This window comes from Podarcis cretensis (assembly GCF_951804945.1).
Source record: "Podarcis cretensis genome assembly, chromosome: Z".
Classification (NCBI taxonomy): domain Eukaryota; kingdom Metazoa; phylum Chordata; class Lepidosauria; order Squamata; family Lacertidae; genus Podarcis; species Podarcis cretensis.
In genome coordinates this window covers 38,843,064-38,858,920 of record NC_137184.1, presented here as the reverse complement: position 1 = coordinate 38,858,920, position 15,857 = coordinate 38,843,064, and the positions used below count along the sequence as shown (strand labels likewise).

Sequence of the window (15,857 nt, the reverse complement as noted above, 5' to 3'; positions counted from 1 at the left end):
AAATCAGAAGTAAGATGTGCTGATTGGAAGATGAACTCATGCCTAGTGTACATATTAGTGAAAGTATCTTAACTTTAACTAAATTATCTTTTGTCTCAAAGACCAGAGTAAAGCAATCCAAGTTCCAATACTGAAATTTGTTCATAGAATTGTGGCACATTTTTGTAGCATTAGCACTTATTAATTCTACGATGCAATAACTTTATGTAGTGTAAATTGTGTGGCTGTTGAAAACATGATTCTATACCCATTGCTTAACTTTGGTTGTACATTGGTTAGAGGATTCAGTTAATAAGCAACTAATAAATGTTAACAATAAATTTTAGTTTGCTCCTTTATATGAATCTGTTCATACATGTGGCATCTGTACCAAATTCCCTACACGTAATTGTCACTGGGCATGCATGAGCACATGGATGGGTGGGGATTCTGGCGCAGCTGCTGCACATCTGAGCCACGCCTGTTCTTTATTTTATATATTAATTCCAGAAAGTAGTACAGCACAGCATGTCTTTGAATAACAATTGCTGGAGAACAACAGTGGGATAGAGCTATTGTTCTTGTGTCCTGCTTTTGGGTTTCCCAGGGGCATGTGGTTTGCCACTGTTGAAAACAGGATGCTGGACTATATTGGCCTTTGGTCTGGCGCAGCAGGCTCTTGGGTCTACTATGAGTTACATTTTTATAACTTAGTAAGTTACTGGTTGCACTAAACAACTGTTGAAACTGTTGATATGATCACTTATTTAGTTATAACTATCCTCGCACTTTCAATGTAGGTACTTACGGCAAAGGAGAAAAAAGCACAGTTGGATGACAGGACAAGGATCACAGAACTTTTTGCTGTGGCACTCCCTCAGCTGTTAGCAAAAGTGAGTGATTTATTTCTCTCTCTTTTTAAGACCACAATTACATAGGAAGCTGCCTATGCAGTCTCAGACTATTGGTCAATCAATCTCAGTATTGTTTACACTGACTGGCAGCGGCTCTCCAGGATTTCAGACAGGAGTAACTTTCTCAGTCCTACCTAGGGATTGAACCTGGGACCTTTTGCATGGAAATAATGTGCTTTGCCCTTTTTGTGCAATTTTCCACTGGTCCCAGCACTTGAAGAGGCATACAGAAAGATTGCATTTGGAGAAGTTACTTGGTTAATGAAGTTAACAGTGTTGATTAATAATGAATATTTTTGATTTCGTGGTGAAACTCATGTCTGGAATTGTAGAATGCATAATTTGATAGAAAGCTCGTATTAAAATTTAACAAATACATGATTATATGGGGCACTTTTGTTTTCTTTTAAAATATTTGAGCTTTGTTTTCTTTATCAATTTCTACAGTATTCTGTAGATGCAGAGAAAGTCACCAACTTGTTACAGTTGCCACAATATTTTGATTTGGAAATCTACACAACAGGGAGATTAGAAAAGGTAAGTAAATTTGCAAGTATAGAAGAATAAAGGGAATAAAAACTGAACAAATCCTCCTATTAAACAGATAATTGTATATTGGGGGTTAGCAGCATTCCATAGTGGGGGCTATTGCAGGCTTGGCTATGGAGCAGATAGCTTCAAGAGAATGCAACTCTTGTAACAGGTGAAGCCAATACCTACCTCTTTTGAAATAAGTAGTTTTAAAGAAATTCCTTTTGGGTTTGCTTGTTTGTTTGCTTGCTTTTGTTTGTTTGTTTGTTCTACTTGATCAAATAACCAGAAAAAATATGTTTGCTGTGCTTACTTGATAATTTTGATTTGTCTTTTGTAGCATTTGGATGCCTTATTGCGACAGATCCGGGATATTGTTGAAAAGCACACCGACACAGATGTTTTGGAAGCTTGCTCTAAAACGTACCATGCACTCTGTAATGAAGAGTTCACAATATTTAACAGAGTGGACATTGCAAGAAGTCAGCTAATGGATGAACTGGCTGACAAATTCAATAGACTTCTTGAAGATTTTCTGCAAGAGGCATGTATCTTGTTTTAGTTGTGTGTTTGTTTTTTTTATTTCTTGCTTTAGCATTCAAGCTAGCATTCTCACTGGTCATCGCTCCTTGTAAGAACAAAAAACCTCAACAATTGCAAGTACTTCATATATGGCCTGAAATAGAAAGCATTGATAGTTGTTGATTTTGTGAGTGCTTTTCATTTGAGCTACTCATAAAATATTACTTTACCATTTATTGAAGATACTTACTTTTACTGCAACCGTATAATTTTTTAACAGGGTGAAGAGCCTGATGAAGATGACGCTTATCAGGTCCTATCAACATTAAAGCGAATCACTGCTTTTCATAAGTAAGTACAGGAACAGCCTGTCCGCTTCTTGCAACTCTCAACTCTTTGTTTTAATAAGAAATTTAAATTCTAATCACTGAGAAGTTTTAAAAGTGCTAAAATTAAACTATTTATTTCAAAAAATAATTTTTAAAATAATTGACAGTAGTGCTGTGATCATTTTAGCAGCCATGTATTATGCAGGCATTTGACTACTTTCTGCTCAATATGCCCAACTTCTGTTCCTGCTGGTCTTTTCCCCTATTAACATTACCACATTTCATGTTTGTGTAAAGAGGCATTCACTCTTTTAATACTAGAGAGGGAACCACCAGTTAGTCTTCATGTTAGCTCTTTCTTTAGAACCACTTACTTAGGGAAAGCTGTGCATGAATCTGTCTTGTCTTATTTGAAGGTGGACATTAAAAATCTGTATATGTGTCCACTACCTACGTGTCTTCTATGTACACTCCCAATATTAAGCTGAGGGAAGGTTCAGCATCTTTTTTGCTAGAGTTACAGTGTGCTTTTTTAAAAAAATCTGAATGAGTTTACCCTTATTCTTATACCCACAGGAAATTCATATGTAAGAGAATAAAGAAATATTGTCTTACTACATGAAATGAAAGAGACCGAATATATGGATGCTGCTTCAGACAGCAAAATTTTAAAATAATTAGGCAACAAATCATACAACACTTAACATATTTTTATCTAAAGAGTAAAAGAATCCTTAACTATTCCAAAAAGTTTCATTACTTGCTTGAAGTCAATTGTTTCCTGAGTCTTCAGGTTATCTTACTGTTGGCTATGTGGGACACATTCCTTTACAGGAGATGTTGATTAAATTTTGCTGGTAACCAGATTATTTCTGCAGTACGTTACGTAAATAGTCTTAGGAGGTTAGGATGGTTGCTCAGTGCTTTCCAGGACAAATTTGAGATAAGAACTAGACCAAGATCTGGAAAGTTCATTTAGGAATATATTTTATATTGAATGATACCAACTGTGCTGATGCCACAATCTATTCTACAGTAAAAAGCTATTTACAGATTGGCACCTCTGCTTCCTTCCTCTTCCAATCCAGGGGAAGGGGCAAGGAGGGAAAATCAGGCACATTGCATCCTCCATGACTTGGTGCTGTGCAAAGCACACTGGAACTCTGTAGCAGGAGTGGGGATATTTATTCATATCAAGACTTGTATTCCATTATGGGGAACCTTCTGGGGGCCACATGACTCTTGTGGGCAGAGTCAGAGGCAAAAGTTGGGGCTGCAATAGGTGTGGCCTAGAGAGGTATGAGGACCACCTAAGGTTTCCTCTTCTGTGGTGATAACATGTCTAGATCTGTTATAAGGAGAGTAATTCAACTAATGCCTAAGGGTAGTTGCACTGTGCTGCTTGCACTGTATTGCAAGGAATACAGTAATCAGTGCATTGCAAAGTGGGAGAGAAGGTGTGATGAAATTGAACTGTTCATTTTCTTTCTATTTCAGTGCTCATGATCTGTCAAGATGGGATTTATTTGGTTGTAACTACAAGTTATTAAAAACAGGCATTGAGAATGGAGATATGCCTGAACAGGTTTGTATATTTAAAAAAGCAGTAATAGGAAAAATACATCTAAGAAAACAAAAATCACAGTCCTTTTTTTAATAACCATTTTATCTTGTGTTTTAAACACAGATTGTTATTCATGCTCTGCAGTGTACTCACTATGTAATCCTTTGGCAGCTAGCAAAAATTACTGACAGCAGTTCTACAAAGGTAAGCCTTGTTATGATGATGGTGGCAACTTATAGTTGCATAGAATGAAATGTGTAATAGCAGTGTGTCACCAGGTCAAGCTACTTGAAGTGCCTGTCAGTATGATGGGGGACGGGGAGAGAAGGACAGCTGGTAACCCTTCTGACCTCTGAAGGGCAGGGTGGATTTATTGAGCTGAGGGAGGGAGGTCTCTCATTTAAGTGACATAAATGGGACATCACTTTTCAGCCGCTTATTTCTATCTGTAATGAGGAGAACAGAGGAATGCAATGTGTGATCCAGAAACCTGCTTGAAACTTGCACAGGGTATAATTCCAAGGGTCAAATAAGCTGCAATTATACTACATGTTTTTTGTTTCTTTTCTTAGATCATTTCTATTTTATGACAAGTTCTTAGTTAACATACATTTTTTGTTTAACAAGCAAGTATAATTTAAAGCATTGCATATTATTTAACATTCTGTTTCAAAGGAGGATCTTCTACGCTTAAAGAAACAGATGAGGGTATTTTGTCAAATTTGCCAGCACTACCTTACCAACGTAAATACTGCTGTTAAAGAACAGGTTAGTCACTGTTTTACTACTTGGCCCCTTTGTATGTAAGTGATTGAAGAACACACACACACACACACACACACATATATATATATATATATATATATATATATATATATACACACACACACACACACACACACACACTTTGTATGTAAGTGATTGAAGAAACATATATATATATATATATATATATATATATATATATATATATATATGTGTGTGTGTGTGTGTGTGTATAAGTATACACTAAATCACTGGCTTCCTCAGAATAGCTTGCCTGTTATCTTATCACATGAGTTCTCAGCTGCAGTCTGAAGTGGTACAGTGAAGACACATGTTTATCACTTGAGTGGGAATTAGGCCCTAGCTTTCACCATATTTTCATCATATATATATATGTATATCATCATATATATATATGTATATGTATAAGTATATATATATGTATAAGTATACACACACACACTCGTAATTTTAAGCAAATCTTGATTTTCCTCAATTGTGTAATAGTGCAAATTGTTAGGATGCTAACGTTTAGAATATTGGAAAGGCAGTATCTTTAGATTGTTTCAGCATATGGCATATGAAAACACACTTTTGTTTGATATTTTAGTTGAATAATTTCTAGCCCTGGGGTTGCCATTGCAGTGCTCAATGGCAACCTGGTACCCCAGAACACCTACATTAGTTCCACCGCCCTGCCCAACAATCAATTAAGAAAATTGATTTTTTTATTTTAAAAAAGGGCTTTCAGCTATTTTCAACCCAGAATGCTTCTAGGTGCACATGGGCCTGGATGGTAGATGGACTGGAAATTACTCGGGTACTGCCTTTAGAAAGGTGAAATATACATGTGCTAAAATACATAGCTCTCTCACTAGATTTATTAGAGCTCCTCAGAATAAAAGGTAAACTGGGGGAGGGGACTGTTTCATTAGGTTTTTGTTTTATTTTATTGGATGTCATTCTTTTGGTGTTTGAAAGGTTAATATTTAGATAAATGGGAAATTTAGTTGGATCCTTACTTACAAGTTTAGCATATATCTCTGGTTGATGATGACTATAACTGTTTATTGGATTCCTTGCCACAATAATACAATCATACTAAAATCTGTTAATGCTTAAAATCGGAAGAATAAGGTGGGTCCTAAAACATCTCAGGTGTCAAAGGTCAGGGTCTTTATAATATGACAGACACAATGTAATGATGGTGTGGGAATTCCACATCTAACAGCCTGCAACAGAAATATATATATATATATAATTATGGTTCTTATCATTATTTTTTGCAGGCCTTTACAATTTTGTGTGATGTATTAATGATCTTCAGTCATCAGATTATGTCAGGAGGTCGTGACATCTTAGAGCCGCTAGTTTATACTCCTGACTCTTCATTGCAAGCTGAAATGTTGAGTTTTATTCTCGATCATGTCTTCATTGACCAGGATGATGATAACAACAGTGCAGGTATAAGGCTGTGAAATCATCTTCTAATCATATTGACAGAATCTGAATATGACCCAAAAGACTTGGGTTCTCCCTTAATCTACTAAATCACTGGCTTCCTCAGAATAGCTTGCCTGTTTTCTTATCTTATCACATGAGTTCTCAGCTGCAGTCTGAAGTGGTACAGTGAAGACACATGTTTATCACTTGAGTGGGAATTAGGCCCTAGCTTTCACCATATTTTCATCATTGCAGTCTAAATTGTAGTAACTCACGTTAGCTTAGAATATGTCATTTACGAACTTCCGGGTTAGCGCGATCGGCTAATGGCGGATTCCCTCCGAGCTCCGGAGGGAATCGGCTCTGCTGAAGACGGGTCCTACCGCGCCGGCGACGCAGGGACCCTCAGAAACCACAGGCGCGGAAGCCTGCGGACTTGGTGACTCAGTGGGCACCTTTAAGCGCCCTCCCTGACCCACGAAGAGCCTTTTTAAAGGCTACGGAGAGGGTACGGGGAGCGGCGTGGTGCTGAGAGTAGACCGCTACTTCAGTGGAGCGAAGCCGCGTGCCATGGCCGGACAGCGCTGACTTTTTTCCCAAAATTCGGACTGGAAACAAATAACCCGTGAGTAGAATGGAATTTGGACTTTAAAATCTTTATCTTTGAATTCGGTACAACCGGGGGATGTGCTAAAGGGAAGTCCGCACCCCCCTATCTACAAATGATCTAAAGCAAGGATTGGTGGACTAAGGTGGAGAGTACTGTTTTTGGTGTTAGATAAAAAATATTTCCATGAGTTTGACAGAAGAAGTCTTTGTGCTGGAGAGAAAGTGAGGAGTTTTGGAAGCTTTTGTGTAAACCCCCCCCCCTCCCGAACCCGGGAGCGTCCTGTGTGTGAGCCGGAGGAAAAAGAACAAGGAGTTTGACAGCTGTCAAAGGAGCTGTCAAACGGGCGGCTAAAAATTTAAGAACTTTGTTATTTAATAACTTTCTGAACTAAAAGTGTTGCTTTTGAACTGAGGTGGCAGGAAACAACGTAGTCATAAACAACAAAGTAACGGGCTGTTGGAAAAGGACTATCAAGCAACTGTAATCCCCCTAGGGGGAACTAGAGACATTACAATGGCTGCAGAGGGAAAATTACTGGTAGAGATAGAAAGAATGTTTTTTCTTGTGGGAATCCTGCAAGAGCAGAGTACGGCTATGAACAAAGAACTTATGACCTTGAATTCCAAAACAAACGACTCTGCTGAATGCATAAAGGATTTGCCTGATAAGGAATCTGCAGCTGAACCAGAAAAAACTTTTTTGGAACCGGTGGAGAGAAAAGAAGGAATGGAAAAAGTGCAGGAAAATATCAATCAGAAGCCCATATTGTCAGGAAATAAAGAAGAAGATCTTTGGATTACAAATCTGCGAAAGATGAGAAAGATGAAGGAGGAAGTCCCGGGAGCACTTGGAATATTGGAATTCAAAAGAGTAAAGAAATATGATTGGGACTTCCTCCTTGAGTATGGGAGATCAACTGACTTTTTGCAGCAACTGCTATTAAGTATCTTGGATGGAAGAAAATATGATGTGACTGAGATAGAATTCCTTCGAGACCTGAGGACCAACATAAAGGGCTACCAACAAAATCGGCAGAGAGAGACTGACAGAGACTTGAAGGCCTCTGATGTGAGGAATCCGGGCTAGGATAATTGCTTGGGAAGGGATGGAAACTGGGGTAGGGAGGGAGGGGAGAACAGAATTTCAAAATTTTATGATTTTTGTATTTGGCCATTATGACATATAATTAACAAAAATACAAAGGGAGAAATTCGTGGAAGGGTAATTAGGTCGACCTTAGAAAAAAAAAGATTTAATGTTTAAAAGAGAATTGGATAAATTAAATTTGGATAAGTAAAAAGGATTAAGTTTAAAAATAACAATAATATGTTAAAGATGGGAGATAAGAACTTGCTGAACTAATTTTTGGAATTGGGATGTATGAAGAGGGGGTGGGGGGAAGTCAGGGAAAGGGGGTAATGAAAATAAGAGTTTAAAAATATATATATTTTGTTTTTGTTTTATAAAATGTGAAAACCTAATAAAAATTTTATTTTAAAAAAAAGGAAAAAAAAATAGAATATGTCATTTACAACAGTTAGAACTTTGTGGCCTTGCATTGTGTCCTGCTTTCAGTTACCTTTAAAAGATAGCTCTATGATTCCATGAAATACCAGTCTAAGTGTAAATTCTTGTAAAAAAGTTGGAAAGGGATCATACAAGAAATGAATAAAGAGAACTTAAATCAACTACGAAAACTATTCTGTGCTACAGTGTACTTAAAGTTTTATTTTCTTTTTAAAGATTGCCTTGTTAATACAGTGTAGCTGGCAAAGCATTTGGTAGTCACTTCTTTTTTCCTGCTGTCATAGGTTATTTTCAACAACATTTTCAGCAGCTGTTAATAAAGGTCCAGTTGATGAGAATTGATTTTTTAATGCTGTGCACCTTATTTCATTTCTTAGATGGACAGCAGGATGATGAAGCCAGTAAGATTGAAGCTTTGCACAAAAGAAGAAATTTGCTTGCAGCTTTTTGTAAACTTATTGTATATACAGTGGTGGAAATGAATACTGCTGCAGATATTTTTAAGCAATATATGAAGGTAATTCAGCATTTCTGATCTTCTGAAAATGGTGGGGTGGGGCTTTCATGTTAACTGGTTGCTGTCAGCTAGCATGTTCTCATTTTTCAAGTATTTTATATTTCCTTTTTATGTGTGGATGTTAGACCATAAACAGTTCATATACTTGATTCATATTAGAATACATTTGTTTTCCTTATGTCTTGTATTGATAGAATGCATGTCTTGCCTGGGCCCTGGGAATGTCTTGTTAAATTGTAGTTAAATGAAATATTTTAAAGTCCTTTTTTAGTATCTCTTCAGTTGACTTCTTGACACTGTTAAGAAGTGACTGTTTGCTGTCAGCAAGTCAAGCTGTTTTGTGTGTTTTCTCTCCCTTGTAGTATTACAATGATTATGGAGATATAATCAAAGAAACAATGAGTAAAACAAGGCAAATAGATAAAATCCAGTGTGCAAAGACTCTGATTCTCAGTTTACAGCAGGTAAGTACTTCAATTAAAGTACCTGATCCCAATGGTTGCTAAAAACAGACCTTATTAAAATAAATTAGTGTAATTCAAGTTATAGGAGTAATTCTATTTATTTCTGAGTCCATTGTTATGCCCATGAAGCTCTGCGATACTTAATGCTAACTTTAATAAGCATTGACAATTAGGAAATTTCTGGGAACAAGTCACATTTCATATGTTTGTGATTTCTCTCAAAGAGAAATTCAGTCACTTAAATGTATGCGAGTGTGCATGGGCCATGTGTTGGACTACCCTCACCTGAAGGAACAGGGTTTCCCATGTGTTTCCTTCAGTCTGTAAATTAATGGGTTGAATAATATTTGTCAGCTTGCATCACCCTGCAGGCCATCAGACGATAATTCTGAAATATTTTAATAAATCCTTATTAATTAATATTAATATCCAAGTTCATAATGTCCAAATTCATTAAGCACATATCTTCTATGCTCTTCTTCACCTTGCATATATTTTAGAACTAGTACTAACACCAAATTGCAAAAGGTTTACTGAAAATAAGTTGACATATGGGTATGCCCATTGTAAGCTTCAATCAAGTTTTGGGGGATGGAATTCAGCAGACAGAATGCTCTGTACACTTCATTGTATTGTTATAAGTAATACTCCCGTCTTTATAAACTTATATCTTGCTGGAGTGTAAGCAAAGTTATTATTTTATGTTGAAAGACTAGCTCTTAAGATGGTTTTGGTTAAAGTTGGTAGAAGACGCTCATTTTGTAAGATTTGGGGAAATAGTCAGATTATGCATTAAATTATACAAAAGTTTATTAAGACTGAAAAATGCTTTCTTTATGCAGCTTTTCAATGAGATGATTCAAGAAAATGGGTATAACTTTGACAGATCATCACCAACTTTCAGTGGCATTAAGGAGTTAGCTCGACGTTTTGCTTTAACATTTGGACTCGATCAACTGAAAACAAGAGAAGCCATTGCTATGCTACACAAGTAATTGCTCCCATTTTTTTGTTTTTTGTTTTGTTTCGGAAAACACAAATGCATTCTGGAGTTTTGAATTACTATTTAGCTTTTTGTGAATTTTAATGTGTGATCAGTCTCACCATTTCTAGCAGGTGGAAGGTCTAAAATAAATAGTATATTCAATTCTAGCCAATTCAGTCTTTGTGGTAGGGGTAGAACCTGTGGCGCAGATGCCAAATATAACTCTCCAGGCATATGTGAACCTCAGTTTGAAAGATTCACCACCCATGTAACTTCCTGTAATTTCAGCAATACTATCACACAAACCCCTTGGAAGTCTGTGCATTTACTCCATCTGCTGCACAATAGCTTGCTTTCTTCTAGCCTAGCTGGGCATATCAGAAAGTAGACCATGATATTTCTGAAGCTTTTTTATGATGATAAGGCTGTAGTTTAGTGGCAGAGAACCTGTTTTGCATGAAGAAGCTCTGAGGTTCAAGACCTAGCTTCACCTTTGTTTTTCAAAGTTGGGCATCAGGCAGTGGGTAGACTTTCATAAAGCACTTTCATATGTGCACACAACACCAAAAAGAAAAGTGTCATACTTTGAATTTCCTGTATTCCATGAGAATACAAAAACAAATAGGAAAAATCCTTTTAGCTTCATTTAAAATGTTTAATTTTAATTGAGAACAATGTTTCATTCACAGTTGTAAAATACATGATTTGCAATATTTGAAATGTAAAAAATACTGTTTACCCTTTTGAAATACTTTTCTAGCATCAATTGTTTTGGAGCCTTTTCATGTCAAAGGGAAATCTTACTGTATGTTTTTCAAATTTTTGCCCTTTGAGAAAACTTATTTATAACTGCTCACTTCAATTCTTAATTGTTTTCAGGGACGGCATAGAGTTTGCTTTTAAAGAGGCTAACCCTCAAGGTGAGAGCCATCCACCATTAAATCTGGCATTTCTTGATATATTGAGTGAGTTCTCATCCAAACTTCTCAGGCAAGACAAAAAAACAGTGTAAGTACATTCTTTATATTTGGATTTTCTTACAAGCTACACAGATGTCTTTTAGGTATCATCATTTGTTCTTTTAAGAACATTTCTGTAATATATTTCTCTGAGAATAGCTGTGCCTTAATGTGGAACACTTTATCTTCAGTTTGCTTAATAATTAATTAAAATAGAATTGTTTCAGAATGTTGTGGGTGGACAAACTTTAGCACTGGGACATAGTGCCCAAGTCTTCTTGTTGCTGTTTGAGACACTAGAATTAGGACAAGATATACATGTAGGTTGTCCATGATGTATGGAACAAGAATAGCTTTTACCAAAAATTCCAGAGGAGAATTTGATAGTAGTTCCAGAGCCAACGTTCCATTCCATTCCATTCTAGCTCTAGGGGTCTGTTTGCTATTACATTCCAGATTAGGGCCAACTCAACAGTCCTTTCTAACTTGATGCAGTCTGCTAGTGGGGTGCAGAATTATTCTTACAATTAATATTACAATTATTATTATTAAATTTGTATACAACCCTTGATCCAAAGATCACAGTGTGGCTCATAACATACAAATACCAAATGAGAACACAAAATACATTATAACCCAAAAACAAAATGAGCAGATGTAAGAATGGCTAGAGTTTGTGCTGACAAAAGCAATACATGGACATGGCTGCTAGCTGTCTTGTTCTTGTAGGGAGAATTGCTACTTAAATGCTGTTTCTGTCTTTAGACCTTTGAATTTAAAAGCTTTAGAGAACTGTGTCATTACTTTTGATATTTTTATGTTAAATATATATCCAGTGTGTGTTAGTAATAATTTATTGTTCCTTCTTAAAGGTACGTATATCTGGAGAAGTTCATGACTTTTCAGATGTCTCTCCGAAGAGAAGATGTGTGGCTTCCACTCATGTCTTACAGGAACTCTTTGCTAGCTGGGGGTGATGACGATACTATGTCAGTCATTAGTGGAATCAGTAATCGAGGGTCTACAGTAAGGAACAAAAAAACAAAACCAGCTACAGGGAAGCGGAAACTACCAGAAGGTTTGGATTTTTAATTTTTTCATTGCAGCATGTTTGGCTTTCAACTTGAGAAGTGCTAAAATGTAAACTGTAGTACAGTTCCTGATTTCATTTAATGGGAAGGCCTCTCTCACAAAACCTTAGCTATTTGTAGTCCACTGTTTCCAAAGATCTGACCCAGCTGTCATATATAAAATAAGAAAGCTTTCAGCTTAATTTGGCTTAGTGAAAATAACATATTTATTGTACTCCAAACCACTGACTTGTGTGATCCTGCCTCCCTTCGTGGTTTTCTGAAACTTCTGACAGACCTTGGGCAAACTTTTGTTAGGGCCAGAAAGGGATTTCTATGAGTTGAAGCGGTTTTGCAGATGCATGTTTTGCAGGCAAGGCTGGGTTGGCAGGAAACGACCTATCAGTGGTGGTGGGGATGAATGACTCTATGCCATATTCCTGATAGCCATATAATTTCAGGGAGTGGTAATTGGAGCCATATAATTTTAGGAAGTGGTAATTGGATTTTCTGCATTGAGTCTATGCCTGTTGATTCTTTTTTCCTGCAGTACAGGAGGGGACCATCAGGTGAGTTGCTCCAGTAGTCAGGCAGAGCTAATGTGCCTACTAAGCGGGAATGAGATGTTGTTGTTATTTGTGTTGAGGTCTACTGCCACACTAGCTCTTTTTCTTCCTTTGACTTTCCTTTCTTGGGGTTACTGACAAGGGGGACACTTAAAAAGAAGAAAGGAACTCAAGAAAAAGACAAAGACTTATTCTTTTGGAGGTAACCAGTACAGGCAGCACTGCCTAGCAAGTACAGTGCTTCCAGCCCAGAAGTCTTGTTGGAGGGAGGCAGGGGCAAAGGAGGGAAGCACTCAGAGCTACAGAAAGCAAAGGGTTGAGCAGCTAATGTGGTAGACCTATTCCTGCCAATCAATCTGTCCCCTAGCATTTGTTCCTGATGACCTAAAGCCTCCTGAAATGAGGTTTCCCTGCATTCATCAGGGAAGTTGTGCCAATCCAGGATTGGACAGTGGTAGGTCAGGAGCTGGGAGTGGCTAGCACAGATTGTCTCACTCACCCATGATTAACCAGGCCTTTACTCTGAATTTGGCAGATTGTTTTGGTGAGCAGCCCTGTAGCAAACCAGCTGCAGGAAGGACCTAGACCCCATCTGCTTTCTCTACATCCTAAAGAGTGTGCTCTGGGTCCAATGGCTTCACACATGTCAATCACAGTGGAAGCAGCGGGGGCTCATCTGGTGAGCCCATAGCAAGCACCCAGTCACAGAAGAGTTTAAGCAGCTGTGCCTCAGGACAGTTAAGACTCAAAGACTGGGCAAGAGACTCCAAGATATATAAGATATATTAATAAGCATCCTTGAGGGAAGTACCCTATCTGAGAAAGGTGCTCATTGAAGTGAAAGTAGTTTGCTTTGCTTTGTACAAAATGATACTTTCTTGCCAGGGTATTTTATTAGTGCACTGTACTCTTAGAGACGTGACCTATATCACTGCAGTTTTGTTTAGTTGTTTTAGTTAAGGGTTTTGAATTCTAAAGCTGTTTTATCTCTTTAGCTGAGGAAAGCAGCAGTAGTGACAGCATGTGGATGAACAGGGAGCAGACAATGCACACACCTGTCATGATGCAGACGCCGCAGCTCACTTCCACCATTATGAGGGAGCCCAAAAGATTGCGGCCTGAAGAAAGCTACATGGGTGTCTATCCAATGCAGCCTGAACACCACCAACCTCCACTTGATTACAAGTATATACACACTTCTCTCCTTTTGCTTTGCTGCTACTACTGAAATATTTGGTCTGCCCTTCTTTTAAAATCTTGTTTATTCTTCCTTCAAGTACGCAGGTAACATGGATGTTAGCTCAAAGGCAGCAGGAAGAAGTAGCGAGACAGCAGCAGGAGAGAGCAGCCATGAACTACGTGAAGCTGAGAACCAACCTGCAGCATGCCATGTAAGCTCAAGCAACAGTTGCCTATATATAATGTTGCTTATTCTTCGCTAGTATGTTTTGTCCTTGGGTTTACATTATTTATCTCTTAATTGTAGTCCATGTGCCTTAATACATCTGGCCAAGATCTAAAGAACTCTGAAACTAGCTTCCTTTGGGGGTTTAGTCTCAAGTTTCTCACATGAACTTTCCCAATGCCACACAGCAAAGTGCCTTTGAAATTGGTGGAGTTTCTAGTACAACAACAACAACAAAAAAATATTATTATTATTAATGCCACCCATCTGACTGGGTTGCATAAAATCACAGTAAACATCAAATGTTTAAAATGTTTCATTCTTTTGGAACAGCTGTTCTCAACCCATTCATTCTGCCCTGCGTACCTGAATGATAAGGAAGGGGTGCAGTGTTTGCCACATTGGACACAAATTTATATCAACAGTACTAGCTAGCTTGCCAGGGGATGGGGTGGGGGATAAGGAGGAATTGCAATTGCACTAGTTCCAGAGCCATAGCAGGATATAGATGGGAAGACAAATGAGAATACAATGTGGACCGCACTCAAGGAATATTTGTCTTTGGCTGGAACCCTGGACAGTCATTTCACGTGGTGCAAGCCTTTGAATGCAGCCATCATCTTAAAAGAGATGCTGAATCTCTTCTCATAGTTAGTTAAAAATGATGCATTATGTGCCTGCATATAAGGAGGGCAATGCACTAGCACATCTAATGCTCTTTAGAAACTGCTAGTGTTGGGTCTTGATGCAAACTGTATCTTTGAGATTGTTCTTAATTTATGTTTCAAACATACATATTGGTGAAAGGCTAGGCATTGTTCACACATTTATTTATTACATTTTTAAGTTGTTTCATTCTCTGAGTCACTTTTTTTTGAGATAAACTTTTGAGAGTTTTTATTGCCAGTGCTTACTTTCTGCAAGTAACTTGATGGCAAATGCCAATGGATTTTTTATAAGTTATATGTATTACACGACTAAGTTAAAATTCTGTATTACTATTTAAATATCAGTCGACGTGGCACAAGTCTAATGGAGGATGACGAGGAGCCAATTGTGGAAGATGTGATGATGTCATCAGAAGGGCGCATTGAAGATCTCAATGAAGGCATGGATTTCGATACCATGGACATAGATTTAGTAAGAAAAATCAATTACTGCTATCTTAAAGCTTTTCCTCTGCTGTATCTGTCTTCATAAGATGGCTATAGCATTGCACTGATTCTGCCACAGCAGGTTTTAGGCTGCAATTGTTGCTTTTGCGCGAACTAAATCTGGATGCACCATTTCTTTGCCTAGTATGTCAACTAAATTAAATGTTAACAGATCTCTAGATTTTATTCACTGGCTGACACATTTTAAATAAAACTCGTAGAAGTATGTGTATTAATTTTAGATGGTCTAAGCAGATTGCATAAATAAACATCCAAATATGATGATACTTGGTTTGCTTTTCAGCCACCATCAAAGAACAGGAGAGAGAGAACAGAGCTAAAGCCAGATTTCTTTGATCCTGCTTCAATCATGGATGAATCTGTAAGTGTGATATGACAAGCTGGGTAATGTATTTAATTGCAATATTTGATGATCTACAAATTAGTTTGTCAGGGCAAACATCACTTCCTCCTTGGCAGCTGTGGTAAGGACCTTCTACTTGGCTCAGAGCTTGGAAGGTGCTAGCACATAAATTCTGCGTTCATTCCAGAA

The 15,857-nt window shown here is 37.6% G+C and overlaps 1 protein-coding gene across 5 annotated transcripts in view; it reads left to right on the top strand.

Annotated features, from left to right (window-relative positions):
• The window catches only part of STAG2 (STAG2 cohesin complex component), a 65,634-nt gene that overhangs the window by 44,892 nt on the left and 4,885 nt on the right, over positions 1–15,857 (top strand). For all 5 annotated transcript variants that reach the window (XM_079962392.1, XM_079962390.1, XM_079962393.1 and 2 more), the window contains 17 exons: positions 780–872; positions 1,341–1,430; positions 1,765–1,968; positions 2,227–2,297; positions 3,773–3,860; positions 3,963–4,043; positions 4,515–4,607; positions 5,894–6,068; positions 8,562–8,701; positions 9,064–9,165; positions 10,008–10,156; positions 11,030–11,158; positions 11,982–12,187; positions 13,741–13,930; positions 14,023–14,136; positions 15,164–15,290; positions 15,609–15,686. In XM_079962392.1, the coding sequence (XP_079818518.1) occupies positions 780–872; positions 1,341–1,430; positions 1,765–1,968; positions 2,227–2,297; positions 3,773–3,860; positions 3,963–4,043; positions 4,515–4,607; positions 5,894–6,068; positions 8,562–8,701; positions 9,064–9,165; positions 10,008–10,156; positions 11,030–11,158; positions 11,982–12,187; positions 13,741–13,930; positions 14,023–14,136; positions 15,164–15,290; positions 15,609–15,686 (2,130 nt within the window). The remainder of the gene's footprint in view (positions 1–779; positions 873–1,340; positions 1,431–1,764; positions 1,969–2,226; positions 2,298–3,772; positions 3,861–3,962; positions 4,044–4,514; positions 4,608–5,893; positions 6,069–8,561; positions 8,702–9,063; positions 9,166–10,007; positions 10,157–11,029; positions 11,159–11,981; positions 12,188–13,740; positions 13,931–14,022; positions 14,137–15,163; positions 15,291–15,608; positions 15,687–15,857) is intronic.